The sequence below is a fragment of the Cryptococcus neoformans genome, chromosome 1 (genome assembly GCF_000091045.1).
Source record: "Cryptococcus neoformans var. neoformans JEC21 chromosome 1, complete sequence".
Classification (NCBI taxonomy): Eukaryota; Fungi; Basidiomycota; class Tremellomycetes; order Tremellales; family Cryptococcaceae; genus Cryptococcus; species Cryptococcus deneoformans.
The window spans coordinates 691,520-715,332 of record NC_006670.1 but is presented as its reverse complement, the minus strand read 5'-3'; the positions used below and the strand labels follow the sequence as shown (position 1 = coordinate 715,332).

The 23,813-nt window shown below is 47.6% G+C and overlaps 11 protein-coding genes across 11 annotated transcripts; 4 read left to right on the top strand and 7 right to left on the bottom strand.

The window, feature by feature from the left end:
* The first annotated feature begins 180 nt into the window (after positions 1–180).
* Positions 181–6,068, top strand: CNA02730 (expressed protein). Its single transcript, XM_024656208.1, has 19 exons — positions 181–622; positions 714–889; positions 982–2,274; positions 2,326–2,370; positions 2,427–2,467; positions 2,533–3,007; positions 3,074–3,252; positions 3,315–3,368; positions 3,423–3,529; positions 3,589–3,726; positions 3,778–3,851; positions 3,911–3,930; positions 3,986–4,129; positions 4,180–4,686; positions 4,739–4,892; positions 4,942–5,016; positions 5,076–5,191; positions 5,253–5,622; positions 5,677–6,068. Exons 3-19 carry the CDS (start codon positions 1,192–1,194, stop codon positions 5,749–5,751), a joined length of 3,657 nt encoding a protein of 1,218 aa, XP_024511874.1. The 5' UTR covers positions 181–622; positions 714–889; positions 982–1,191; the 3' UTR covers positions 5,752–6,068.
* CNA02720 (expressed protein) lies at positions 6,040–8,564 on the bottom strand. The gene is made up of 10 exons (XM_024656207.1): positions 7,960–8,564; positions 7,731–7,879; positions 7,629–7,678; positions 7,548–7,563; positions 7,397–7,492; positions 7,028–7,332; positions 6,809–6,970; positions 6,626–6,745; positions 6,370–6,566; positions 6,040–6,315 (listed from the first exon to the last, which is right to left on the bottom strand). Exons 1-10 carry the CDS (start codon positions 8,275–8,277, stop codon positions 6,088–6,090), a joined length of 1,641 nt encoding a protein of 546 aa, XP_024511872.1. The 5' UTR covers positions 8,278–8,564; the 3' UTR covers positions 6,040–6,087.
* Positions 8,565–8,663: 99 nt separating this feature from the next.
* On the top strand, positions 8,664–10,472 carry CNA02710 (expressed protein). Its single transcript, XM_566669.2, has 4 exons — positions 8,664–9,033; positions 9,093–9,217; positions 9,329–9,634; positions 9,687–10,472. Exons 1-4 carry the CDS (start codon positions 8,717–8,719, stop codon positions 10,289–10,291), a joined length of 1,353 nt encoding a protein of 450 aa, XP_566669.1. The 5' UTR covers positions 8,664–8,716; the 3' UTR covers positions 10,292–10,472.
* On the bottom strand, positions 10,465–12,735 carry CNA02700 (t-complex protein 1, eta subunit (tcp-1-eta), putative). The gene is made up of 8 exons (XM_566667.2): positions 12,659–12,735; positions 12,585–12,609; positions 12,341–12,487; positions 12,161–12,281; positions 12,018–12,111; positions 11,913–11,965; positions 11,068–11,863; positions 10,465–11,015 (listed from the first exon to the last, which is right to left on the bottom strand). Exons 1-8 carry the CDS (start codon positions 12,680–12,682, stop codon positions 10,593–10,595), a joined length of 1,683 nt encoding a protein of 560 aa, XP_566667.1. The 5' UTR covers positions 12,683–12,735; the 3' UTR covers positions 10,465–10,592.
* Positions 12,736–13,004: 269 nt separating this feature from the next.
* CNA02690 (conserved hypothetical protein) lies at positions 13,005–14,257 on the top strand. The gene is made up of 11 exons (XM_566665.2): positions 13,005–13,067; positions 13,117–13,138; positions 13,189–13,265; positions 13,323–13,341; positions 13,416–13,433; positions 13,491–13,500; positions 13,560–13,607; positions 13,665–13,724; positions 13,793–13,848; positions 13,905–13,979; positions 14,027–14,257. Exons 1-11 carry the CDS (start codon positions 13,030–13,032, stop codon positions 14,096–14,098), a joined length of 495 nt encoding a protein of 164 aa, XP_566665.1. The 5' UTR covers positions 13,005–13,029; the 3' UTR covers positions 14,099–14,257.
* Positions 14,114–15,952, bottom strand: CNA02680 (hypothetical protein). Its single transcript, XM_566663.1, has 4 exons — positions 15,449–15,952; positions 15,259–15,400; positions 14,292–15,212; positions 14,114–14,221 (listed from the first exon to the last, which is right to left on the bottom strand). Exons 1-3 carry the CDS (start codon positions 15,935–15,937, stop codon positions 14,440–14,442), a joined length of 1,404 nt encoding a protein of 467 aa, XP_566663.1. The 5' UTR covers positions 15,938–15,952; the 3' UTR covers positions 14,114–14,221; positions 14,292–14,439.
* Positions 15,953–16,107: 155 nt separating this feature from the next.
* Positions 16,108–17,393, bottom strand: CNA02670 (aerobic respiration-related protein, putative). Its single transcript, XM_566661.2, has 6 exons — positions 17,126–17,393; positions 16,892–17,069; positions 16,553–16,833; positions 16,420–16,497; positions 16,325–16,365; positions 16,108–16,268 (listed from the first exon to the last, which is right to left on the bottom strand). Exons 1-6 carry the CDS (start codon positions 17,301–17,303, stop codon positions 16,221–16,223), a joined length of 804 nt encoding a protein of 267 aa, XP_566661.1. The 5' UTR covers positions 17,304–17,393; the 3' UTR covers positions 16,108–16,220.
* Positions 17,394–18,083: 690 nt separating this feature from the next.
* CNA02660 (expressed protein) lies at positions 18,084–19,230 on the bottom strand. Its single transcript, XM_566659.2, has 5 exons — positions 19,160–19,230; positions 19,039–19,110; positions 18,871–18,989; positions 18,733–18,815; positions 18,084–18,686 (listed from the first exon to the last, which is right to left on the bottom strand). Exons 1-5 carry the CDS (start codon positions 19,161–19,163, stop codon positions 18,212–18,214), a joined length of 753 nt encoding a protein of 250 aa, XP_566659.1. The 5' UTR covers positions 19,164–19,230; the 3' UTR covers positions 18,084–18,211.
* Positions 19,231–19,404: 174 nt separating this feature from the next.
* CNA02650 (methionyl aminopeptidase, putative) lies at positions 19,405–20,986 on the top strand. Its single transcript, XM_566657.2, has 7 exons — positions 19,405–19,812; positions 19,868–20,000; positions 20,056–20,071; positions 20,125–20,331; positions 20,388–20,485; positions 20,562–20,680; positions 20,735–20,986. The coding sequence occupies exons 1-7, from the start codon at positions 19,486–19,488 to the stop codon at positions 20,807–20,809; spliced, it is 975 nt and encodes a 324-aa protein (XP_566657.2). The 5' UTR covers positions 19,405–19,485; the 3' UTR covers positions 20,810–20,986.
* On the bottom strand, positions 20,679–21,909 carry CNA02645 (hypothetical protein). The gene is made up of 6 exons (XM_024656064.1): positions 21,668–21,909; positions 21,602–21,611; positions 21,417–21,533; positions 21,341–21,368; positions 21,157–21,275; positions 20,679–21,107 (listed from the first exon to the last, which is right to left on the bottom strand). Exons 1-6 carry the CDS (start codon positions 21,806–21,808, stop codon positions 20,914–20,916), a joined length of 609 nt encoding a protein of 202 aa, XP_024514136.1. The 5' UTR covers positions 21,809–21,909; the 3' UTR covers positions 20,679–20,913.
* Positions 21,910–22,303: 394 nt separating this feature from the next.
* Positions 22,304–23,756, bottom strand: CNA02640 (expressed protein). The gene is made up of 6 exons (XM_566656.2): positions 23,493–23,756; positions 23,311–23,411; positions 23,073–23,171; positions 22,969–23,026; positions 22,781–22,891; positions 22,304–22,667 (listed from the first exon to the last, which is right to left on the bottom strand). The coding sequence occupies exons 1-6, from the start codon at positions 23,591–23,593 to the stop codon at positions 22,409–22,411; spliced, it is 729 nt and encodes a 242-aa protein (XP_566656.1). The 5' UTR covers positions 23,594–23,756; the 3' UTR covers positions 22,304–22,408.
* Between the last annotated feature and the right edge of the window lie 57 nt (positions 23,757–23,813).

Below are 23,813 nucleotides of genomic sequence, written 5' to 3'. Positions count from 1 at the left end.
TTTCGTTCGTTCGTTCGTTCGTTCGTTCGTTCGTTCGTTCGTTGGTCTTCATTCTAAGAGCGGCGCTCGTGGAGAAGAAGATGACGCGTGGCGGTGGGCGCCGCAGGGCCAAGTATTACGCACTAACATTCATAACAGTATTTATAATAAAAGTCTATTCGTGCATATTAGAAACCCGTACAGAGTACGTATACGTTGCAAGTCACGCCGAGAAGCCGCGTGGATTCAGCACCTTGAGGCTTGAAGCTTGAGAGGAGATCTCGAATCTCGGGCCGGCAGCGAGCAAGTGACGAAGAACGCGAAGAAACGAAGGAAATGATGAATGAGAAGAGTCAGCGGGAAACTAGGGAAAAGCAAATTACCTCATCAATGCACATCATAAACCCGGCTATCACAGAAGAACAGAGAAAAGAAAAGAAAGTAGAAACGAGTAGCTAGTAGTGTCGAGCAGGATACAACGAGATACAGGGTAGAAAAAGAGGGAGAGGATAATAATATAGTCAGCGGAGAATAGGGAAGGATAATAAGTAGTACTTTACAGTTACACCACCACCATTTATTCGTGAATCATGAGCCATGCAACTCCCCATTCACTGCAATCGCAAAGCTGTTGCAAAAAGTCGTCAGTACAATATCCATTTACAAACTCAATTATCGTCCGTCTCATCGCTCATCCTTTTTTCTCAACCACGTTATTTTGTTACTGCATTAAGGACCTCACAAATAGCAGTGACACTTATTACGGCGCTTTAACTCCAGCAAAACTCGGTCGTACTCTGCACCAGAGGGATAGCGTTTATCAAGCATAGCAGCACGGATTCCTTCGATTTGCTCAGATAGAAGAGTACGTAGTAGGGTGTTCGGTGTTCAGCTACAGCGCCACGCAGAGGTCAGTTCAGATGACTCCGAACTACAATAATATGGCTAATGGCTAACGCACTGATTCGCCCTCCGCACTTTGAATCCAATATACATGTTCAGATATACCACCTTTTTTCCTTCAGTTACGAGCATCAATACTTTCGCTCTTGCTCCTCAATATATTGGACTTTCACCGATCATTCTCCTCATCAGTCAGCTTTACAGGTTTCCGTAGGAGATACAACATTGAGCGGATCGAGGTGATTTCGTCCTTGTTTTGACGACATCACCGCATCTTTTCATGGGGAATATTCTGACGCACGTTGGGACATGAACGATCAGAGTTATCCAACCGGCTCCAATTTGGAAAATCACCGAAGAGGATTTTCGAGCAGTAGTTTGGACGGTCGACCTACTGAAGAGGGCGTTGATGGGAGGAACGATCGTGCCAGGGGGGGGAACGAACATCCACCCGCTCTTGACCCGCATTCATTGCCTGCTCAATACAAGTATCATCTCCATCACTATCAAGGGGGTCCTTCGCCTGTAGCCACCTTCTTCCCTCAACCTGTTCTTCAACCGTCATATAATATCCATCCAATGCACCTCTCCGGCCAACCCGCAAGTTATGACAGCTCAAACGCTTCTTTCCCAGGTAATCCCCAAAGCATACCCTATCTTCAAGGACGACCGAACCAATCTCGAAATGTCTTATCTGAAAGCACTCCCGATGCGACTCAATTTATACAACCCGTTGATGGTAGATCGGAAAATATGCCATCCTTACATGAGGCATCCGAGAACTTTACAATCAGTCAGGAGATGATTCCTCGTCATGCACAAGCAAGCCAATCTCCGGGCGGGCCCATTGGTACCAGAGCTTCCATCAAAAATTCCGGTAACGAGTCTATGTCTCTCAACAAAGCCTATGGCCATGTTCCGCATACTCGATTGCCCTCTTCTGATCGAAACGCTGCCGGCATCACCTTTCGAGGGCCGAGTATCGCGTACCCTCAAAATGTTCCTAACCTATCTGATTCAGGATTAATAACTGGTTCTCGGGCGACAGACGAGAATCAACCTGGCAGTCAACCAGGGAAATTAGACGGCGCGAGCTCTGCTGCCAGAGGTGATAATATGGCGCCTGTAAAGCAACAGTCAGAAGAGCCCCTTTTGTCGTGGGACGAGATGTCTCAAGCTGCTTCGAGGCCAACATCATCGTCGCAAAAAGATCTCCAAGGCAAAGGGTCTCCGGATTTCCAATCAAAGCTGAATCCACACATGGACGGCGGGGACGAGCTCATTGAATCGATAGAGAAAAACAAGAATCCTGACGAAAACATTGATCATAGGAAAAGAAAAAGGAATAGGACTATCAGGAGCTGCGTGCCTTGTCATAATCACAAAAGAAAGGTCAGCATTTTTTTAGCTCGAAGAATCCAATTCATTGACACGCGGAATCAGTGTGATCGTAAAAGGCCTTGTGGGAGATGCATCGCTCTAGGATTAGTATGCGCATGAGCCGCCTCTTCTGGAAAGTATTGATTAACTGACTTCTACCGCAGACGGGAAGTTGTGTGTATGAGATCGATGAGCAACGGAATATGTGAGACTCAAGCTCTACAGCAGAATGCACTTCCGTCAGGATCTTATTGACTAATTACTGCGTAGGAATGATCCCGAAGTTGCCGAGTCCGAGCGCCTACGCCGGCGAGTGGCTGAACTGGAGCAGGTTGTTCGCGAACTACGTCAAAAAGCGCCCTCAAGACATGCCAACGTTTCTTCTGCTTCAGCAACTACTTCTCTCCACCCAGCGCCCACGACATCAACTGCATCGGGGGCTAACGCAGCTTCCCCCATAAGCGATAATGGTGGAATAAAAAGACGAGTCATCGTGGATCGCTTTGCTCGCTTTAAGATGGACGAAGCTCAAGCTGCCGAGAATGTTGCAGGGATGGGGTACATTGCATCCGAAGTTTCTTCACAAAACGGCGCACAACATGTGCAAAACGAAGAAGGACTAGATGAGGATTACCGAGGAGAACCTTACAGCACTCATTCGCTCCCTGACGAAGAGATGGTATATGATAGCGGCGGAAGACCAGTGTTTTTGGGGTCTTCCGCAGGGAAGTCTATGCTACGTCAGGTAGGGTCTTTTAGTTTGCTCTACCGTCGACGGAAGCTGACCATTGTTGAATGACCGTTTTATCAGCTCAGGGAACTTGCTGCAAGTAATGAAGACGAAAAGCTTTTCTCCGTGCCCGAAGACGTGGCTTTCACAGGGGTATTTCCAAATTTGAGGAAGACCTTCCCCTTCACAACTATATGGAGCCACGAAAATTTCTGTGTTGAGATCATCGGGCTCTTACCCGATCAAGAGCAGTCGGAAACGTGAGTATTTTTTTTTGGTCCTCTGTCATTTCTATCCTCATCCAGCTTACGTACGTGTCAAGCCTGTGGAACGCTTGGACAAACGGTTATCAGGCTTATTTCAGTCCCTTTCATCTGTTAGTACATATCCATGTTTGTGTTTCAAGACTAGCGTTTACACACAATTTCAGACCTACTGTGAGATCAGAGTATGCCAAGTTCTTTGCGAAATCTACAGAGGATAAATTGAATACACCACTTTCATCTTTGGCTGTTTTCCTCATGGTGTGCGCTTTAGGTGGGTTGTTTTCTCTTCTCTTAGCATACGAAATGTACAAGCTCTGAGATGTCTCGCAGGCTCCCTTTTACGTGCTACTGCTGCCGAGATTCTCGGTCACCCGGATCCAGAAGTAGCAATGAATGCCAGAAGTAAAGGTGAAGTTCCAAGAGATCTCAAGGACTTAACTTCGAGTCGATTGCAAAGTGAACTTTACTGTACGTTCAAGATTGCTTCAAGATTCACGTCCATAATAACATAGTAAATAGTGTCAGCTGCTTACCATGCCCTTCGATTATGTTCATTCATGGCAAACCCCACGGTTCCTGTGTTGCAGTGTCAGGTAAGCGAAAAATCCCAATGCTTCCCGAAACGAAGCCAGTTGACTCCATCGTCGTCTAGCTTCTCATACAGGTCTATCTGTAATTCATCTCTAATACATGACATTGCTTGAACATTGCTGACGGTCACGTGTAGGCTCGCCAGCGAAAGGGCGGCTGATGCTTGGGCTATCGGTGGGAACATGATTAAACAGGCTATCGCCCTTGGCCTTCACAAAGATCCATTAAGTTTGGATCCCAATATATCTATGAGAGATGCTGAAGTCAGAAGACGGTTATGGTGGGTCTGCTTTTATTGTCATGGAAGCTCAGCTTATCCCTCTTATTAAGGTGGTCGATTGCTGGGTTTGACACCATGCTAGCTATCTTCTTCGGTAGGCCCAGTAGCATCACCTACTATACGACAAATTTTCCACAAGATCGATCTGATGACAACCTCTCTGATGCACCAGGAAGTGCTCGGCAACTCCTTCCGCCGTCTAACGTGCTCGCGAGTGAAACCACGGATCAGACATACCACACTGCCTATTATCAGCTCACTATTCCTTCATTTGAGTTACTTGAGGGAATATTTCATGTGGACCGACAATTCAGCAGATCAGCATTGTATGGCTGGTTCTCTCCTCCCCCTCACAGCTCGATGGATGGGGGAGGGCCAAAACGCCATACATATCGACATGCGATCAGATTAGCAGAAGACATCCGACAGTGGTATGGGCATCTTCCCAAGGGAATGAGGGTCGACAAAGAAGACACCGCCGAAAGTCTATCAGAGTCGCGGCCAAAGAAACAAGTGGTCCAGACTCTAGGCCTGTGTATCAAAACCTGGACGCTAATGTGCGTGTTCCAAGTCTCCCCTTTCCACTGTTGCTGAGTTATTATCTTGCAGTATGGTGATTCATCGTCCATATCTGCGCTTGGATCCCGCTGCGTATCTAGAGTCGACTGAGTTTTGTAGTCAATCTGCGCACATGGTTTTGAAAGCGTTTCGGGCTATGGCCGATACCCCTCTTTCTTGGATGTTTTGGACGATGTCCTACAGAGTAAGCGGGAGGCTGGTTGTGATGAAAACGACATTAACAACTACTATAGGCCTTTCAAGCCGGTGCAGTCTGTGCATTTTTGGCTTTGCGGCAGCCAGGAACTGCGCTGGCTGCTAAGTGTGTCGTGAGTTATCAGTCAGGCAGTCGGCCCCATGACCAGTCAATGACCTTTGCTCCGTGTAGGATGACTTGCGAGGGGCAATTGCTCTTTTTGAGGACAGGCTATCCACTTGGTGCAGTACCCACCCTGTACAAAATGACTTGCGTCAAGGCCTGATTCAGCTCGAAAAATTGGTAACGTGAGCCACATGGCCTTTGGCTTGAAACGCCATTGATAGACACCGGCTTACATTCCTGTAGCACCCAGCGCAGCGACATCCCTCGACACGCCCCTGCACCGTCATATGGGACTAATAATTCACCGACCTTCGGCAACAGCCAGACGTTCTCGAGACCAGCATCAGAGTCTAATTATCAATTGGCTAGCCAAGCTCATGATGCGCCGACCCTTAACAACCCCATCCAGGCCACAAACTCTCCCTTGCCTCTTGGGGTTGACGGTGCAGGCATGTTTCATGGACCGGGAGGGATACCCTATCATTCAGAGAGTTTAGGAATGTCAAAGAATGGAGAGGCCCCATTGTATTCGCAACACCCTGAACAAGCTGGATCACTTTCAACATCTCTTTCAGGAGATTTTAATGGACCAAGTCCTCTGGCGCTTTCCAGGGTAAGTTGTGCTTTTTTGCCACTGCGGAGCCAATAAACTGATTGGAATGATCAGTTTTGGGCGTCAATGTTTGGTATTAGAATGGATGATACAAAGGAAACCTCGTCCCCCGATATGGCTTGGTCATAGCTACTCTTATCGAACGCGATGTAATTGCCACGAAAGTCAGACGTTATCTTTACTTCATTTATTACGGTATCTATCCACAAAGTTGTAAGATTAGTATTATATCATTGTTAGTTTGTTAATTTTTGAAAATAAAAGAAAGTAAAAAGGGCAATTTTTATTACCAGATAACGGCAGTCGTTATCTTTGTTGGGCTTTATATTTGACAATGAAAACACGCGTAATTGCCTGGTAACCCTGTGCAAGTCAGTTGAACTATCACTGATTGTGAACATCGATCGGCTAGCGTTTCAAGCTTTCTAATTGATGACATAACTATCTATCCATGATGAACTGTTATTAGACCCTCATGTCCCCTTTGGTTTGCATGATTCGCGTCCTCGTCTCCTCATGCTCAACAGCTAAGGCTTTAGGCTGCTTGTAAAATGCCACATAAATCCCCGATAGCACCACCGTCCAGCCGATGATAAAATAATACACTTTGGCACCAATATCCATAAATGTGAAAGGATCAGGTTTTTCCATACCTGCCTGTACAGCGAGTGTGATCGCACCTCCTATCTCAAACTTGACCCTCTATGAGTACTGGTTCATGTAATTCATTTGAAACATGGAACATACCAAGACGCTAGTCCATGCACCGGCGACCCCGGCCATCTCTGGAGGACACATTTGCACAAAATTCACACTACTTGCAAACGTGAGTATCATACTCCCTGCGCTGCCGATGACGAAAGCCGGAAAAAGAAAGCGCCAGTAGTCTTTACCGTGTCCTCCTCCATTGGATTTAATTTGTAAGACTTCAGCAGCGACGACGACTTTGGGACTCGTCAGAGCCGAAAAAATGAGGAGGGACAATGAATAGTGCTGGACTCACGAATTGCACCAATAGGAATACCATATCTAGGTTTCGTGATGATAGCTGGGATGAATTGGCTTAAGATGCCGACTGCAAGAGTCGTAAGGCCTTGGGGCAACATTGCGGCCGCAACATGAACTTGATGAAGCAATCAAGCTAGCCGATCAACACATATACTCTGTTGGAACAAGGTCTACGTACGTGGGGCCCAGTTGAAAGTAGTTTGCCAGTAAGTAGCGAAAAGTAACTGAGAAGTGCCCCAGAAGCCCATAGGAACCAACACAACGAGTGAAGCAATCACTGAATTGGTAATGTTCCAGACGGTGCTGGGTAGGATGGCAGTACGTGCAGGAATGTTGGCCTCTGTTTTGAGTTTCAGTCCATGCTCTTTAAATGCCATTTAAATACAAATGGTCTTACCCCACACGAAAAAACCAATTCCCAAGGGCAATGAGAGGACGAATGGCGCTATGAAACTTGCTGATCGCCATCCATCTATAGGTCCCTGGGTGAGAGACAGCATGAAGCAAATCAACGATCCCATTATCAACACAACGCCAGGGACGTCCATGCGTTTCCAACGCTGCATTCCACCATCTGAGACAGAGAATGAACCTGTGTGGGGAAGAATGATTATGGTGACAGCTGTGGAGAGTATGCACAAAATGGCGATAACTCTGAAGAACCAGTGGTATGAGGCTTTCATGCAAAGACCAGCAAGCACTCTAAGATACAAAATTCATCAGAGGGGACAATTTGGTTCTGTGAGATATTACAAGTTTTACTGACAAGCCAAAGACGTTGCCAAGGCCGCCTGCGAGACCTAATAGGGCCAATTTGGCCGCTTGTTCAGTCGATTCAGGATACATGTGGACCGTTAGGTGGCTGGTATCAAAGTGTATGAGAAAGATGGACTGTCATGAGGGATGGAGAAACGTACTAGCTCGACGGAACAGCTGGTACGGGTCAAGCGTTCAAGATCATTGCAGAGGACTTGTCCTACGACGGTAAGGACACTCACCCATAGACCCAGCAATGCCGCCTAGCCCTCGTAGAATGAGAAAAGCATACCTGACTGAAATTTTAATGACAATGTAGAGTATCAAATGAAAGTCTGGCTTACTTGTTGGACGTCACGAAGGAAGTGGCAAGGCTCAGAACGCCCAACACAAATAAACCACTCTCAAAGATGAGACCGGCAGGAAACAAATCAGATAAGCGGCCCGAGAAAAGGAGAAAAGCGGAGAAGCATAGAGAATATGATGTAATGATCTACCATCATTGAGCCCAAACGTGAGTCTCATGTCTGGCTTTCTCTACACAGATTTGAGTATCAAAAGTTTAGGACGTACCCAAACAACCTGGGAGGTTTCAAGTCCGATGTCCCAAGATATTTGGGCCGCCGCAATGGCCACACCAGAAACGTTGCAGACGTCGATAAAGTTTGCAAGGGCAAAAGTAAGCAGTAACACCGTCTTTCGAAAAGTCGATAGGTCTGACAGGATGTGTCCGCTACGGGTATCTTGCAATTGCAGAGTGTTCTTATCCTTCGTACTGGTTTCGCTTGTCAAGCTAGCCACTTTGTCGCAAGATTCTTTCATGATGGGCGGAGAGGGCTGCCGGCTGCCTATTTCGAGGGTTGAAGGTTCTGCAGGATCGACTGAAGCCATGATGAAGTGTTACGCTGGCTGCTTCTTTAGCGCCAGGCCGTGAGAGCCCTTATCCTTATTAGTGCGATGGACAGTTCCAAAGAACATGAAAAAACGGTGGATGATATCCATGATGGCTTGTGGAGAAGCATGGGGGACTTTGGCCCTCGGGCCGCGGCATGAGCGGAGAGGGGGAGGGACGAAGGGGATAGGGGAGTGTCTTTTTGTGTTTGGAATCATGCACACACAATTCCCTTGCCGGCTGCCGGAGGACGATCCTTTGAAGTAGATATCACGTGACCAGCTGGTGGAGACTGGCGACTCTCTTCGTCGTGGGCCTGTGCCTGACGGTGGAGAAAGGAGACGCTAAAGGGCCCCTTTTCACTGGCCTCATGGGGGGATCTTCCTTGGCGTATATAAGGGGGGGGAGAAGGGCGTGGCGCTCTCTCTCTAGCACAACATGTCTTCCCCCGCCCCCACCTATGCCAGAATCCGCTCTCTGTCCCACTGGGCCACCTTCTTCAACCAGCCCGACGGCCTCTTTCGACTTCCCTCCACCCAGGGCGCAGCCATACAGCATCTGGAAATAGATCTCCGCTTCGTCGCAGACCACCAGGTGGAAACCGTGGACCCCAACCTGCAAGCAGACACCCCCATCCACCTCCCCAACGTCTGTATCCTCACTTTCAGAGGCGGAGAGTACGTTCAGGAGGATGATCTACGCATGGATGCCTTGGCTGAGGTCCTGCTTGCGATCAACCCGGTTGAAGTGAGGTGGTAAGTCAAGCGTCCTCCCATAGATCTGGATACCCGGTATCTAATTACTTCCTGTCTAGGCTCAACGCCACGGAAGATCCTTCGGAGCAGCTCAGCTTTGCCACTCACCTTGTCCACCCAGCTGTAATTGCCGCCGGTGAAAAGTGGTCTGCCGCGGGAACTTTGAGAAAACTTGTCATTCAAGGTGAGTCATGATGTTTCATCTTTCGTTCCCCCCCTCCTTTGGGCCTAGCTGTCCCTTTCGCCGCCCACATTGATCGGTCTCGCTGATCACACATTGCACACACCATCGCAGGCGGGTTCCCCTGTCCAAATCTGACTGCGCCCACCCCCTTCGCACTCACCCCTGCAGCTACACCATGCCCGTCCCCTGGTCCGGCCCGTACAACCTTTGGTCTCCAGGACGCCTCATCTAAGCATCACCCAGCTCCTTTTGTATCTGGTCTTTCTGCACTGAGCACCATCAAACCAAAAACAGTTGACGAGGATCGGCTCAAAGGGAGAGAGGAAAGGAAGAGGCAAGCGGAATATACTTTGAAACCGAGGTTCGAATATGCATTCGGAAAGTGGTCTGTGCAAGAGCTCAAGTGGAGGCTTGACGGTGAGCTAAATTCATGTGTCACTTTACAATTCTCCACTGACAAAGGAAACAGGTCGCTACACGGCCGCTTGTGTTATTTCCATCATTACCCACTTCATCAAAGCCATTAGCTCGTCTTTCCCTTCTGCCACCCGTCATTTTCTTGTCGATCTTCCAGCTGCCGTCTCCTTCACTTCGATTCCGGCTGCTGTCATTCCCGATCTTCAATCTCTACCTGAGAAGCTTGAACTTGACATAAGGGTTCGCGATTGGCTTTCTGATGTTGGCTTCGGCTCTCTCGGAGACGCACGCCATGCTCGCCTTTGGGACCTCCCTGCGCCTGATGATGAAAATGATCACCGTAATGGCCTGCGAACCAAGGCTGAAATGATCCTCTTAAGGGATGGCGCGACCATTGTTACTCTGGAAGAGCTTACCCAGATCGTAAAAGATTCCTCGAACGAAAAGGGACGAGGTGATCGATCGGCGATGTCGCCTGCCGATTCGATTGCTTCTCTTCTTTCGGGCGTTACCGAGTCACCAACGGAAGATGAGAACGAAGCTGTCACCCCTCATTCCACTGGCAGTCCATTTGCAAACCCTACCGACAAAACTGACAAAAAGATGGCTGGTGATAATGACAGCGTCAGACCGATCGAGACTTCGGTGGTACTTTGAGATCCGAGATGATAAAGGATCGTCCATCAGTTTATGTACATGGTAAATATTCAAGATTCTTTTCATTCATTCATGCGTTCGTTAGTTCTTTTCCTTCACCGCCTAGCATGTCGACGTCCAACGCAGCTGTCTATATTTTATTAATCGTTAAAAAACGGAATGCATGTACATGTCAAAGGACCTGAAGTCATCACGAGCCACAAGGCTAAAACCCAATATTACAAGGATAAAACGGTTGTGATTATCGTATGACCTGTATGCATCAACACTGCTAGTTGTCTCTACTGTCGCGACTCTACATTTATCTTCGAGGCATACCCCTACCCCTGCCCCTCATTGCCTGCTGGGCAGCTCCTCTCGGCATAGGAGGCCCCGCCTGAGGCTGTTCGCTCTGGGGGTTTCTAACCGTCTCATCGACACTCAGTATCAAGCAAGCCGCATCGATTGCACTACTCAAGGCATTTGTTTTGACCAAAGCAGGTTCCCATACAAAACTCTTCATGTTATCCTGCACACCCTCACCATCGACGTCGATACCGGCCCAAGTTTCTCCTTGAGCATGGCGCATACGAAGCTTATTGAGGATATCCGTAGCATCAAGACCGGCATTGTCGCAGATTTGGCGAGGGATGATTTCCAGGGCCTTGGCGACAGCACCCACGATTAGCTGGGCTTTACCCATGATGGTTCGAGAATGAGCTCGAAGATATTTTGATGTCTCCATCTGAACGCACCAAATTAGAGCTTAAACTGACATGTGTGAAAATATTGCTTACCTCGCAAGCACCACCACCGGCCACGACGGAATTGTTCTTGATTGCTCTCTTAACAATCATAATAGAGTCATGCAGACTTCTTTCCACTTCAGCAATGAATTGCTCCGCACCGCCCCTTAAAATCAAAGTACATGTCTTGGCCTGGGGGCAACCTTCGAACAAGTTGAACCTTTCACCACCAATCTGTTTCTCCTCAAAACTGCCACATTGACCCAAGTGATGAGGTTCAATATCAGAGCATGTAGACTGGATGGATCCACCGACGGCCTGGACGACACGCTTGAGATCACCATCCGCAACTCGACCGGCACAGAAAATGTCACGGTCGGCAAAGTACTGAGTGGCCAAGTCTCCGATAGGAAGCTTGGAGAGTACGACCTTGGCCCCCGTAGCGACGATAGCTTCGAGTTTGCGGAAAATGATGCTCCACTCGGCATCGACAATAGCCTGATACTCAGAGACTTCATTCACTCGTACTTCAGCGTTGTCCTTCTCGGCTTTGAGCTCAAGCTCTACATTCAGACAAAGAACTTTGGGGTCCTTGAAACTCTTGGGCTGTTGTTCGAAACCAGCGTAAGAAAACGTCTTTTTGAAAGCGACACCCTTGATGAGTTTGGAATCTTGCATACCGCCACCAGGAACCTTTTTGATACCGATAAGAGACTCGTCGAGATCATTTTGATCAAGAGAAAGAACGGCGTCGACAACCATGTTGGAGAAAAAGGGAGTTTGGGAGTGGATGAGTTTGGAAGACATAGAAGTAGCCGCACATTGCATGAGAAGGTCGCGGAATTCACTAAAAGTTTCGTTAGTCGGAAAAGTTGAACGAGCCGATCGGGACGTACGCCGGGTCAGATTTGTCTATTGTCACAGCAATCTCGTTGATCTTTTGTATAGCCTATGTTAGATGTCAGTACGCAAAAAGAATATTGCATCTGACTCGGACATACCAAAGTTTTAGCCTCTCGAAGTCCTTTAATGATCACATGAGGAGAGACTCCTTCCTCGATGAAAGGTCGTACTTCTTTCAAGATCTCCGCAGCACTGGCTCATAATCAGTAAAGTTATGCAATGTACGTAGCGAAAGCCTCACAGTAGGGTAACACTTGTGGTACCGTCTCCCACCTCGGCATCCTGAGCTCTTGCTATGTCTACCAATGTCCTCGCCGCGGGATGGACAACATCCAAAAGCTTCAAAATAGTTGCACCGTCATCTGGAAAGTTCAGTCAGCCTTAGTAAACGAGACTAGTAGAAATGCTATAGCACACTTACTAGAGATAGTAGCCAGACCTCTGTCGTCTACGATGAGCTTGTCCATTCCTCGCGGTCCTAGCGTTGTAGCAATAGTCTGGGCGACAGCCAAGCAAGCAGAAATGTTAGAGAGAAGTTGTGGGGTACCCTGGGAGGTATCAGTGCCCTCTATTGAAGAAGAGCGAAGACTGTCAGCTGCCGTTCACAAGATCATAATCGGAGAGCAGGCGAAGACGCGCGGTGATGCAGAAAAAGCTGGACATACCGCGCAGGAGGACGACCGTGGGTTGCTGCGAGAAATTAGCATGACAAGGAAATGGAACATTCCAATGGACTCACCATTTGAGGAAGTCTTCCCTGCATTGTGTAGAAGAATATTGTTTTGTTTTGGAATAGAAATGGAACTTTGGAACTGAGTGGAAGGAGCAAAGGAGGTTATGGTGGATGAATCAAGCGCGAAAGAGCTCTGACGTGGAATTGCTTCCGTCGTATGTGGTGGTGGTGGGTGGTGGCGGTATGGTGAGGGGATGCATTTGCAGCGTGATTGCCACGTGGTCCAGTATGAAGCGCAAAATGGTGGATCACTATCATCATATTGCCCTTTCCCACGTGAATTTGATCCCGGTCTGTGGTAACTTCGGCCAGCTATTACACTTGTTACTCCTTTAGTCGACTGGTCCATCTCCATCACATCTACAGCAGCTGCTATCATGTCTGAATTATGCCCCCCATGGGCTCCATTCTTCGGGTGTGTACAGCCAAATATATCATTTCGCTCTTAAGCTCACAGACAACAGCTTCGCAGGCGTCACAAGCGCAGTACGCCCATCCTCCTATTCCGATCAATGAATACTGATAATACGCCGCAGATAGTGTTTTCTACAGTTGGAGCAGCTTACGGGACTTCTAAAGCTGGCATAGGAATCGCGGGCTTGGGTACTTTTAGGTTAGTGCTCGAAACAACAATTGAGGACATCCCGAAATGCTGATTGTTGAACATCAGGCCCGACCTTATCATGAAGGTGTGTACCGTACTGGCTATTGTATTTGGTTGTGATTGGAAATGTATTGATCTGCTCGATTGGCACTGTGACAGTCTTTAATTCCTGTCGTTGTAAGTCTACCAAAGTCACTTGTATCTGAGCGCACCCATCTGACCTCCAACGTGTAGATGTCCGGTAGTATGTCCCACATTTCTAACATGCCCATACCCAAGCATTGCCCTCTGACATGCCCATAGTTATCGCGGTATATGGTCTCGTTGTGTCAGTACTCATTGCCGGTAACAGTATGTCATTCCTTTGTCCCCCTATAGGCCATTACGTATCTGACGATGTTCGGATAGTCTCGCCTTCCGAGCCTTACTCTTTGTTCGCGGGGTTCGTCCATCTTGCTGCTGGATTGGGTAAGTATTCCACAGGACTTGGATCCCAACCCCTCCAATAGAGACAATTGGCTGAATGGACACCACAGCTTGTGGTTTCACTGGGCTAGCGGCAGGGTACGCTATAGGGATTGTCGGGGATGCTGTATGTCGTGCTATTTACCCAACCTCAGGAAAAATAGCTGCTAATATGGGTAATAGTGTGTGCGCGCATACCTTTATGAGTCAAAGGTGTTTGTTTCAATGGTTCTTATACTTATCTTTGCCGAAGTTATCGTAAGTACTCAGCTTCGATACCACATCTCTTGCTTATAATCACCTAGGGTCTTTATGGTCTTATTGTAGCTTTGATCCTCAACACAGCGGTCGGAGAAGCGGTCTGTGGTGCTAACTGATTCATATCCCAAGACAATATTTTGTAAATGCACGACCGATCATGGCCTGCTATAGTATTACTGTGAACCTGCCGGAGTCGGGCAATGGACAGGAACAGCGATACAGGACCGTAGCAGCTATTGCTGTGATGAAAGGTTAACCACTACCTTCGTTGTTTCAAGAAACAATTCACTATTCGTCCATTACACTTACCAACTTGAATGTGGGCTTAAGGGACTTTATACATTCTAGATTATTGTGCAACAAGCCTCAAATTACCGGCTGGGGACACTAACAATACAACTATGACGTTCAAGATCGTGTCCTGAACTCCTGTTCGTAATTTCAACACCTTGGAGAACTAGCTCCTGATCCCAAATACCTCATCCATCCCTTCATGATGATCCTGTTCCTCCTCACCTATGCCCACACTCATCTCATGATGTCCCACTCCAACCACATCGAGCAAAGTCTGGTCATCTTGTACTGACCAGTCTGAGAAATCATGCTGTTCATGATGCCCATGATGTTCTCCATGAAGATGAGGGTCGTGGACATGGTGATCATGACTGGCCAGTGATGGCCCTTCTCCTAAATGTATTTGCGTATCCACGCCAGCCATCTCAAGATTCGCTAACTCTTCTTCCCTCCTTTTCTCCTCGTACTCCCTCATGAGTTCGTTGAACTCTTCCCTGTTCTTCTTCAACCTCATTTCTCTGACGAGATAGCCAGGAAATTTGCGTGGTCTTCCTTTTTGCCTTTTAATTCCTAATTCCTTCTCGTGCTTTCGAAGTTCATACTCTGCTTGCTCTGCTGGTGTGCGCTGTTTTGGAGGTCGACCTTTGGGTCGTGCAGGGGGTTTGGGCGGTTTGGGCGGTTTAGGTGGAGGTGGACCAGGTTTAGGCTTGTTTTTGGAACCTTTCGGACGACCCCTTCCGCGCTTGACAGAATTAGAAGACTCGGGATCGGCCATCGGAGACGCATCTAGTGACGTGGAGGAGGAACCAACTTCAGCGTTGACATCAAGGGAAGGATTGGACAGATCAACTTCGGTGTCGTGAATATTGTGATGATCATTAAGGGTGAGAAACCCCTGACTGGGGGAGTTGGAGTAATTTGGGGGAAAAAGAGATCCTGTTGAACATCAGCTACTGCCATGTCTAACATCTGACAAACATACCGAAACTGGCGTGCGTAAGATCTTCGAGAGAGGCTTGTAAACTCTGTTGTAATCTTTCACGTTCTTCGGCGTCCGTTAAGTGAGCCCCGATAGCAGCAGCTGCTTGGGCATGTGACAGTCCGGGGGCATTCAGATGGGAAGACTGTCTACTAATCAGCAGGTGCCAGAGGCCTTCGACGGATCGACATACCTGTTGAGCGTTAGTGAGACTGTTAACGATCTCCCGCAAGGTTGGATCAATTTCATCGTCCATCTGCAAGCCGTCGGACGCATCCCCAAGCCCCCCATGTCCTTCCATCCCACCGTGTTCCCCCGGATGGTCATCTTGTTGTTGATGTTGGCTGTGATGCGCTGTGTCGTTCGGGTGCTGTACTGACCTCTCTGGTTCTTGTTCATCACGTCGATCTTCGCCTAGTCGTATCTTGCCTCTCCGTACATCATTGACGACTTGCTCAATTTCGAATAATGATGGATCGATCTGAAGGGCAGACCCCAGAGCTTCTGAAGGCAAGCCGAGGCCAAGGTGGTTGTCAGTGGCAGCAGGTGGGATGTGGCGGTGGGGGATAGAGATGGAGACGTGGCGCTGTGCTTGGGCATTGGCATGAGCTTGAACCTGCGCTGCAAGAGCTACAAGACTTGGGTCAATGTGGGGGTGCGGGTTATCAGCAGCTGCCGACATGGTGGACGTTTCCGGTGGAGGGGGAGAAATCCAAAGAAAACAGCGACAAGGATATACTCGTGTATCATACGGAACCACAGTAGATGCGGGGCGGGTATCGCCGAAACACCGAAGGCAATCTTGTTGTGGCGCAGTTTCCCCTCTGCACATTCATTGTACGTATTATTCGCTCATTGGAGAAGACTTTACCATATAATTCATATTGCAGAGCAGTGCATGTAATTCCGTGTAGTCATCCGAAGATTACTGCTACCCGATCCATTCATCCGTTCTTAACCGCTAATTACTGTTCAACAAAACCTCGAACCTGGTCGATCCATGAGACGTAGTCCTGAGTTGACGATTAGCGAACGCCCCTTGTCGGGTATCAGATACTTTTCTACATACCTTTTGCTCTTTGTGCTCGCAGTAAGAGAGGACAAAATCGGCTATGCGAACAAGTTAGCATTTTGATAAAGTGTGGAACCTAACCGGAGCCTGACCAAGGGACTCGTCCACGCCGCGCTCAGCGAGATAAGAGCCGAATGCCTCTTGAACAGTCTCGTCGAGGTGGTCGAATTCTGGGTCGTCGATAAATAAGCCTCTCGTGATGAACCAAAAGAAAACGTTACTTACGAGGACCCATATACCTGGATCTTCTTTCCCAGTCACCTTCGGCGCCCTTCGCATCCGCCAAGGCCTTGTCATAAACGGCGACATTTGTGATTTCAAAACCCTCGTCACAAGTTTCGAGGTCGACCATCAAGGCCCCCGGAGCAGCAGACTTGGTGATAACCAAAGAACAAGTGATAGATGCAGGGCCAGACGCAGGGCCTTCAGAGTCTTCTTCGGCAGCGGGGTACTCTGGGTCAAATGCAGTAGCATCGAGGTCAGATACCTGAAAAGTGAGCTTAATACTACTGAATGTTAGCAATGATGCTGGACCAAATATCGTGAAAAAGGTTGAATACATACGTTTCATTACCGAACTTTCGAGTCAAGACAATGTCATCAGAGCCCGCAGTGTCTTCAATATTCCAGACGCCTTGAGCCTTGAAGCTTTCAATGAAAGCAGGGACTTCAGGTTGGGCGGCAGCCGATTCCAACTCATATTTGTGCTCAGCAGCAAGGGCAGAAATCAGAGTACCGTCGGCTGAGAGGAATTCGCCTGTTAGCAATATTATTCAAGGAAGGGGTCTATGAGCTTACTTTCGCCGCTACCACGTCGAAGGGGAGTGGTGCTGAAAGCTCGGCTACTAACACATCCACATTCTCCACAGTCCGCACGGGAAAGCGGTCGAATGGCAGAAGCGACGGAAATACGACGCGCTGCTGTGAGAGTCGAAGCTCGAAGAAGAGGTCGAGCGGCACGAAGAGGCAGAGACATGCTTGGGAATATGTGATTGAGGTAGATAGTGGTTCAGTGAAACTGTTTTGTTACGCTTTGCTCCGCATATAATAACAGTTCTGTCGTGTCGTCCTTCTACGTACGTACTCTTCGTTCGCGAGACGCCGCGCCAACTTTCTTCCTTGTTTGCTGGTGGCAAGGAAATCATTTTTTTCCCACGGTGAAGGAGCTTCTAAATGTGCGTTATTAACTACTTGTACTTCACACCGACGATGATGGCTTGTTGACTTTTAATTGATCATGATTGTTGAAATTACCGACTACATACATCATCATATATGTATATATATCTTGACTTGTCGCATCAGCAATCAATTCCATCTTTCAACTCCTATTTTCTGGGTCCCCTCGGATCTTCGCATCATTGAGATTACTTCCTTTACATATGGTTCTCCTCTGAAATTTCTTGGTCACCTTTTCCGCCCATATCTTGAATCCTCCTTCCTTGCTTTCCTCTCTTAGCGCTCCACTGAATACCACTAACAAGGACATGGGCTCTCTCGTTTTAAATGTAACTGGCACTGTCCCATCCTTCAACGACTTAAGACATCGTCTTATAGGATTCATCATAGATTGACTCACCTGGTGCCCTTCTGCCCTTCCATTTTACTGTGGAGGAGCCGGTTTCCAACAGTTGGAGAGGTAGACATTTGAGGCAGTAGCTCACATGCCCTAACGGATTTATCTTCTGTTAGTACATTTGTAATGCCCATTGTTACAGTTCATTCTGAATAATTTGGAATCATTAAATAACCATCGAAAATCATGCGAAGATGATGGTATGGCTAGAAGGATGATGATGCAGGTGCTGCAACTGTAGTGCTCGTCAAAACTCCTAAATGGAGAGATTTGAACAACACATGCATAGCCCAAGCAATCTACGCAATCTACGCCTTCTTACCTTTCCTCTTCTTCCCTTTACCCTCTGCTCCACTTGTCTCACCGCCGCTAGTTATCTCCCCAGCCGAGCTGGCTCCGTCTACGTTTCTCTTCTTCAGCTTGTTCTGCTTGCTCTTCAGAAGCTGTTCCGGGATCCACTCCTCCTCATATGGCTTGACCTCTGGATACACACTCTCCTTCCCGGGCACAACAGCCTGGACTTTCTTAGGTCCAGGACCAGACTTCTTTTTCCCCTTAACCTTGCTCTTGGGTGCGAAGTAGGAGTCGTATGCCCACCACCCGCCAAGGGTAAGAGCGGTACCAAGGATAAGATAAAGGAAGATGAGTTGGAAATCGAGCCATGAACCAGGGGCTTCAACGATAGAAACTGTCCGGTTCATAGCAGTAATATAATGTAGATCCTTCGTGCCAGTCTCGGCGAGATTGACCGTGACGGTGAGACCAAGTTCCTGGGGACGGAATCTGTCTTTATGTTAGAATAGATAACAAACCAGCGATGAAAACATACTCAGAGTACACGTGGTAGGGGGCGGAGAAGTTAGCGCCACTAACAAGAGGGACGCCATACTTCAGGGTGGTCGCATTCTTGACCTGTAGTCGAAAGAAAGTAAGTCACAGTCCGACTGTGGAAGGCAGTATTACTTACCAGAGCCCAATGGTTGGCAGGATCATGGTAACTGGCAGAAGCAGACACGAGGGTGTAGTTTTTGGAGCCGGAGTTAATCAAGTGGATCAGAATGTTGTTATCCTCTCCATTGACGACATCTGGCTTAGATGATCAATACATGTAGCACATGGTTTCGAAAGGACTTACTGCCGAATGCATTAGTTTCAGGGAAAGAGGCAGAGACAAGGACGTCATCCTCTGCAGAGTGAGTAAAGATGCCTAAAATGCAGTGAGCGGAGTCAGATTGGTAGAAGCCGTGTAGACGTACCCATCGCGAGTTACGTGTGAGACAGGAGAAGAGAAATGACAGATGGGTTGAATAGCAATGTCGAATCGTGAATGCAAGATGCGTGATGCGGGATGATGACCAGCGATATTCGTGTCGCGACGACCGAAGCCCCACCACCACTCAGGCACAAAGCGGATAGAACCGTTATTCCCGGTTAGTGGCACGTGTCCCATGTTACGAACAACTCATTTTTATTTCACATCCGTGAGGCAAGTGGGTGGGGTGGAGGTTGACCAGCCAGCTTTCAGTGACCCACAAAGACAAAACTGTAATCTCAAGAAAATAACAAAAGTCGCTTCTCATCCATGTTCAGAGCACCGTCACAAATACTCAAAAGGGCATATCATCCAGGCCCTTCACGCTTTGGTTCATATCCACTTCTTCCCTCTTCCTCAGCCATCACATCCTACCCAGAACCGCTACCAGTACCAGAGCATATCCGTCGCCCGCAGTATGTGCCAATCAACTTTTTTACCGCCCCTTGGGGGGAGCATAATATTCCAGAGATGGGAGTAGATAACGAAACTGAAGGAGCGAGGATAGCTCTGGGCAGTAAAGAGGAATGGGGTGTCCGAATGGCTTGCAGAGTTGCTGCAGATATTCTGAAGAGAGCAGGGCACCGTATTGTAAAGGTAAACATTTCAGTCTCCTCCCAAGCTGTAGTTATGTGGCTTAATCGTTGAGCAGCCAGGAATAACAACGGCCCAGGTGGACAAAGCCATTCATGAAATGATTATTGAGCATGGCGCTTATCCTTCTCCTCTCGGGTACTCCAATTATCCGAAAAGCTGCACGACGTCTATCAACAACGTTATTGTTCGTAGGTCAGCTCATAAATACGTTTATGTGTAATTACTTACGGTTTCGGTGTTTAGATGGTATACCTGACAAGCAAGTCGAATGCTGGCGAAAAAAAAGGTTCGACACTGATCGTGTTCGCGCAGCCGCCCTTTACATCCCCAAGATATCATAAATATCGACCTGACGATTTATCTGGACGGATATCATGGAGACACATCAGCCACATTCGTCCTCCCTGAAGTAGACAAGCTAGGACGTGAGCTTGTATCCGCTACTCAAGAAGCGTTAGATCTGGGCATTCGTGTGTGTAAACCAGGCGTGCAAATTAGCGAGATCGGAAAGGTGATTGGGTGAGTTCGTCGCTTTGAAAAGCCTTAAGGAACAACCAGTCTGATTATTGGGTCAGGGAATTTTCTAAAAGACATGGATTCTCCGTGAATTCCCAGATATCAGGACATGGGATTGGTAAAGTGTTTCATCAACCGCCTTGGATTTTCCATGATGGTATGTATCCTAAGTCTTCATCCATTACTCTTCCAGAGAGGATTTACCAAATGCTGATCCGCTGTCTGTTTTTAAGTCAACTCAGAGCCGGGAAAGATGATGCCAGGAGACTGTTTCACTATTGAACCCTGTCTCGTACAAGGCGTCAACTCGAGAGGTGATATATGGGATGATGGATGGACCCTAGCCACAAGAGTGAGTGTGCATGACATTACTCAGAAGGATATGCTAAGGAATCTACGACCTCAGACGGGAGCTCGGGCCGCCCAGTTCGAGCATCAAGTATTAATCACGGACGATGGGGTAGAAATATTGTCAATATAAACAACTCCTCACAAGATCCGCAATACAAAGATTGCGGCATATGGATATATATCTACTTCCAATTAGAAAAAAGACAACCATACTCCGTAACCACCTTATTGTGATCAGACGCTTCCAGGAACTCTAAATCCCTGCGTTGCCAGGGTCCTTATGCTATTTACATCGATGTTTTGAATTTCATTTACCAACTGTTGCAACAGGTCTTCGGGAGCGGTCAAATTTTGTGATTTAGATGAGGAGGGGATGGTTCTGACGTAGATGTCAATGCCCGCTGGGGTGAACAATGTTCTGGAGAAATCTGTCATAATCACTCATCAGAAAGGAAGCCAATCGCAAATATTACTTACAAGTAACAGCCCACTCTAGCCCTTGTTCGACATCCTTTCCGTACCCGAGCACTTCCCAGTGAGAATGGACAAAGAATAGAAGTCCTTTGCCTTTCCAGTCAAAAGTAGCTCCGTTAGAACTAGATATACATGCATCGTCAGGATGGATCTCGGGAAGTTGTTGGAAAAGGATGAATTTATCTACCCGGGCGACAAAGTATCGATTCCCTTGACTGCAATATCGTTAGCACATCTGCCAGGTTCCTCATCCTGAGACTTGCTGGTATTAGTTTTGCCGCCGTTCGTGCTTGATTTTGTTTTATACTCCACTAAATCTTCAAATTCGACAATTTTTGCTTCACAACGTTTGGCCACGGGGGTGTACGTGATCGTTACATCTATCGCAATGGTTCACCTTGGCACGGAAAGTATCACAACATACATTTGCCATGACAATTCAACTTACCTTTCTTGTCCTTGTTAGACGAAGTCATCCAGCTGGCCTTCATTATAAAGAAAACATAACACACACCTTCCACATGGGCAGAGTACTCCACACAACGCCCCATTTGCCCATGAACCATGAGCGATCAAACCCATCCGGTCCGTCGGATAGTGATGGGTGGGTCGAGCCGGGCTTATGTAATAACTGTACCGGATTAGCCAAACTCATCGGGTTTATTACAAGCAACGATTGGCAGAAATATTGAACAGCTTGAATCTATAAGGAAAGCTATAGTAGTTATAAATTGTAGCGTATTGCTGAACTCGAAACGAAATGAACAACGAAAAAGAAGAAGGAACCTTTCGCTTGCGGGGACGACGCGACGTAACCACGTAAGTACGCAGTTGTATTACGTATAGTAACTTATTTATTTTTAAAGCACTTGACCCGGTTGATTTTTATCTCGCAGCGTGATCCACCTTGCTTACTTCTAAAACTTCCAAACCTATGCGGCTACTTGAACATCTCATATATTCTGCTTACGCATGGATTCGTGCATTTATGAGTTTCAGCGAATTTTCTTCTGTCGACAATGGTTTGTTGGCGGTGGTGGCGCGGGGCAACTCGCATGACACTTTGAATAATGATTCGGATTATTCGTTGGGCTTGCAACCAGGATGATACCTGCCCATAAATGTAACGCGATCTGCTTCAGGTCTCTTATAAAGAAGTCAAGCTTCATTGATTGTTGATGAGGAGAATGAAGATAAACAGTGTAATCACATGACTAACATATAACAGAGTTTGTTACGCTTATTTGTCACCCTATTAATAAGCACTTCTCAGCCGGGCCAATAGCTGTTCTTTCTCATCAAGGTTAACCTCTTTAAAATTGATTAGAGGCTCAGTTGGCCCCAATCCATCATCAGAAGATAAGCTATTCAAGGATGTTTGTCGCCTTCTTGGAGGGGTCGTGGATGATGGAGATTGAGAGTAGACAGCGGGGAAGAGAACCGTTTGGGACGCAGAGTGTACAGCACGTTGAGCTGTCAAGGAAATGAACGTTTGGCGAGAGTGTTGGTATAGCCTGAGGTGGCAAAATAAAAATGACCGTTCAAGGCAAGCCGCATGTGCGCGATGATTGATGACACTACTTGTCAGCGCACCATCATATAGCGCCAAAAGGTACCTCAGACGCACGACCAGACGTGTTTGTTTACTGCCTCTCTCTCTTCAATTAAATCCAAAGTCACGCGGCTGAAACTACTCTTGAGTTCATGCAATAGCCGGGAGATATGATCCACTTTTGGTCTTTAACAAACATGGTCAACGGATGATCTTTGACAGACGATGGATCCGATCGACAAGCAAAAGATGGTAAGACCTGCCTCCATTGCATTTTGTTGCCTCGAGGATGCCATATTTTTGTCCTTGCATCAACCAGAGCTAGCAATCTTGAGCTCTTGATTATATGACAATCGATGTCACTTACGATGAAATACATCTGAGTTAAAACGAACTGTAGGGCCACTTTGAGGATAGTTCGAAGGGAAATCAACAGTAAAGCGCAGGATAGATCCTGAATATGGACCTTGTTCAATTAATCATTTCAAGTCGAGAAGGATAATTTCATCAGCCCATGGAATGTTTCAGCCCTCAGTCAGCCTCCACCTTCCACCGACCTTCACCTGTTACTGGAGATTAAGGCGAACAGTGGTCTTCGCACTCACCATGATGTAGAAAGAGGACACCATGCCATCTCAAGAGCGTTTCCTCTGTGGGAACGAGGAACATCCCTTTGGGGCACCCATTTGGAACTCTCAATGACGCACTGGGGGAAGAAACTGCCGTTAATACTGGCCAACCACGTTTTTTTTGAGGCGTCGAAAGGCCGCTCTGACGCAGGACTCACTATTCTTGTGCGATCTCGGCCGCTACGAGTGGTGGAATATCTGGGGACGTTTGAGTCTCAGGTCTCCAACCTGCAAGGAAGGATCGGGGTGAGGGGATCATAGTGCTATTCTTGCGGGTGTTACTCAGGCTGTTGCCGGCCGTCTGCGCGAAATGGAATTAACGGGCAGAAGGATGATGCTGTCGAGCTTGGGAACGGACAAGGCCGCTGCTGCGGATTCAGGTACTACTACTAGCACTTGCTTCTTGTGTCATCAGCGATAAATGAATTTGGCCAGAAACGCGAAACACGGACCTTTCGGGTTAAGAGACTATCGAGTCT

Bases quoted from the DNA above. Each gene is read 5' to 3' on its own strand.
- CNA02730 (XM_024656208.1), top strand. From the start codon at position 1,192: ATGAACGATCAGAGTTATCCAACCGGCTCCAATTTGGAAAATCACCGA. The intron at 3,530-3,588 runs GTGGGTTGTTTT...GATGTCTCGCAG, and splicing joins CCTCATGGTGTGCGCTTTAG to GCTCCCTTTTACGTGCTACT. The intron at 5,017-5,075 runs GTGAGTTATCAG...TGCTCCGTGTAG, and splicing joins CGCTGGCTGCTAAGTGTGTC to GATGACTTGCGAGGGGCAAT.
- CNA02720 (XM_024656207.1), bottom strand. From the start codon at position 8,277: ATGGCTTCAGTCGATCCTGCAGAACCTTCAACCCTCGAAATAGGCAGC. The intron at 7,679-7,730 runs GTAAGCCAGACT...AATTTCAGTCAG, and splicing joins TCCTTCGTGACGTCCAACAA to GTATGCTTTTCTCATTCTAC. The intron at 6,567-6,625 runs GTGAGTCCAGCA...CGAGTCCCAAAG, and splicing joins TATTCCTATTGGTGCAATTC to TCGTCGTCGCTGCTGAAGTC.
- CNA02710 (XM_566669.2), top strand. From the start codon at position 8,717: ATGTCTTCCCCCGCCCCCACCTATGCCAGAATCCGCTCTCTGTCCCAC. The intron at 9,218-9,328 runs GTGAGTCATGAT...ACACCATCGCAG, and splicing joins GAGAAAACTTGTCATTCAAG to GCGGGTTCCCCTGTCCAAAT. The intron at 9,635-9,686 runs GTGAGCTAAATT...CAAAGGAAACAG, and splicing joins GCTCAAGTGGAGGCTTGACG to GTCGCTACACGGCCGCTTGT.
- CNA02700 (XM_566667.2), bottom strand. From the start codon at position 12,682: ATGCAGGGAAGACTTCCTCAAATG. The intron at 11,864-11,912 runs GTACGTCCCGAT...CGAAACTTTTAG, and splicing joins ATAGACAAATCTGACCCGGC to TGAATTCCGCGACCTTCTCA. The intron at 11,016-11,067 runs GTAAGCAATATT...TGGTGCGTTCAG, and splicing joins CCGGTGGTGGTGCTTGCGAG to ATGGAGACATCAAAATATCT.
- CNA02690 (XM_566665.2), top strand. From the start codon at position 13,030: ATGTCTGAATTATGCCCCCCATGGGCTCCATTCTTCGG. The intron at 13,139-13,188 runs GTACGCCCATCC...AATACGCCGCAG, and splicing joins TCGCAGGCGTCACAAGCGCA to ATAGTGTTTTCTACAGTTGG. The intron at 13,608-13,664 runs GTATGTCATTCC...ATGTTCGGATAG, and splicing joins AGTACTCATTGCCGGTAACA to TCTCGCCTTCCGAGCCTTAC.
- CNA02680 (XM_566663.1), bottom strand. From the start codon at position 15,937: ATGTCGGCAGCTGCTGATAACCCGCACCCCCACATTGACCCAAGTCTT. The intron at 15,401-15,448 runs GTATGTCGATCC...ATTAGTAGACAG, and splicing joins GTCTCACTAACGCTCAACAG to TCTTCCCATCTGAATGCCCC. The intron at 15,213-15,258 runs GTATGTTTGTCA...GATGTTCAACAG, and splicing joins TCTTACGCACGCCAGTTTCG to GATCTCTTTTTCCCCCAAAT.
- CNA02670 (XM_566661.2), bottom strand. From the start codon at position 17,303: ATGTCTCTGCCTCTTCGTGCCGCTCGACCTCTTCTTCGAGCTTCGACT. The intron at 17,070-17,125 runs GTAAGCTCATAG...AATTCCTCTCAG, and splicing joins TCGACGTGGTAGCGGCGAAA to CCGACGGTACTCTGATTTCT. The intron at 16,498-16,552 runs GTAAGTAACGTT...TCGACGACCCAG, and splicing joins ATCCAGGTATATGGGTCCTC to AATTCGACCACCTCGACGAG.
- CNA02660 (XM_566659.2), bottom strand. The intron at 18,816-18,870 runs GTAAGTAATACT...TTTCGACTACAG, and splicing joins CTGCCAACCATTGGGCTCTG to GTCAAGAATGCGACCACCCT. The intron at 18,687-18,732 runs GTATGTTTTCAT...ACATAAAGACAG, and splicing joins CCCTACCACGTGTACTCTGA to ATTCCGTCCCCAGGAACTTG.
- CNA02650 (XM_566657.2), top strand. From the start codon at position 19,486: ATGTTCAGAGCACCGTCACAAATACTCAAAAGGGCATATCATCCAGGC. The intron at 20,486-20,561 runs GTATGTATCCTA...TCTGTTTTTAAG, and splicing joins GCCTTGGATTTTCCATGATG to TCAACTCAGAGCCGGGAAAG. The intron at 20,681-20,734 runs GTGAGTGTGCAT...CTACGACCTCAG, and splicing joins GATGGACCCTAGCCACAAGA to ACGGGAGCTCGGGCCGCCCA.
- CNA02645 (XM_024656064.1), bottom strand. From the start codon at position 21,808: ATGAGTTTGGCTAATCCGGTACAGTTATTACATAAGCCCGGCTCGACC. The intron at 21,369-21,416 runs GCAAGTCTCAGG...ACGATATTGCAG, and splicing joins CGGCGGCAAAACTAATACCA to TCAAGGGAATCGATACTTTG. The intron at 21,276-21,340 runs GTAGATAAATTC...ATGTATATCTAG, and splicing joins ATCGATACTTTGTCGCCCGG to TTCTAACGGAGCTACTTTTG.
- CNA02640 (XM_566656.2), bottom strand. From the start codon at position 23,593: ATGATCCCCTCACCCCGATCCTTCCTTGCAGGTTGGAGACCTGAGACT. The intron at 23,027-23,072 runs GTAAGTGACATC...CAAGATTGCTAG, and splicing joins TAACTCAGATGTATTTCATC to CTCTGGTTGATGCAAGGACA. The intron at 22,668-22,780 runs GTGCGTCTGAGG...TTGCCACCTCAG, and splicing joins GTAAACAAACACGTCTGGTC to GCTATACCAACACTCTCGCC.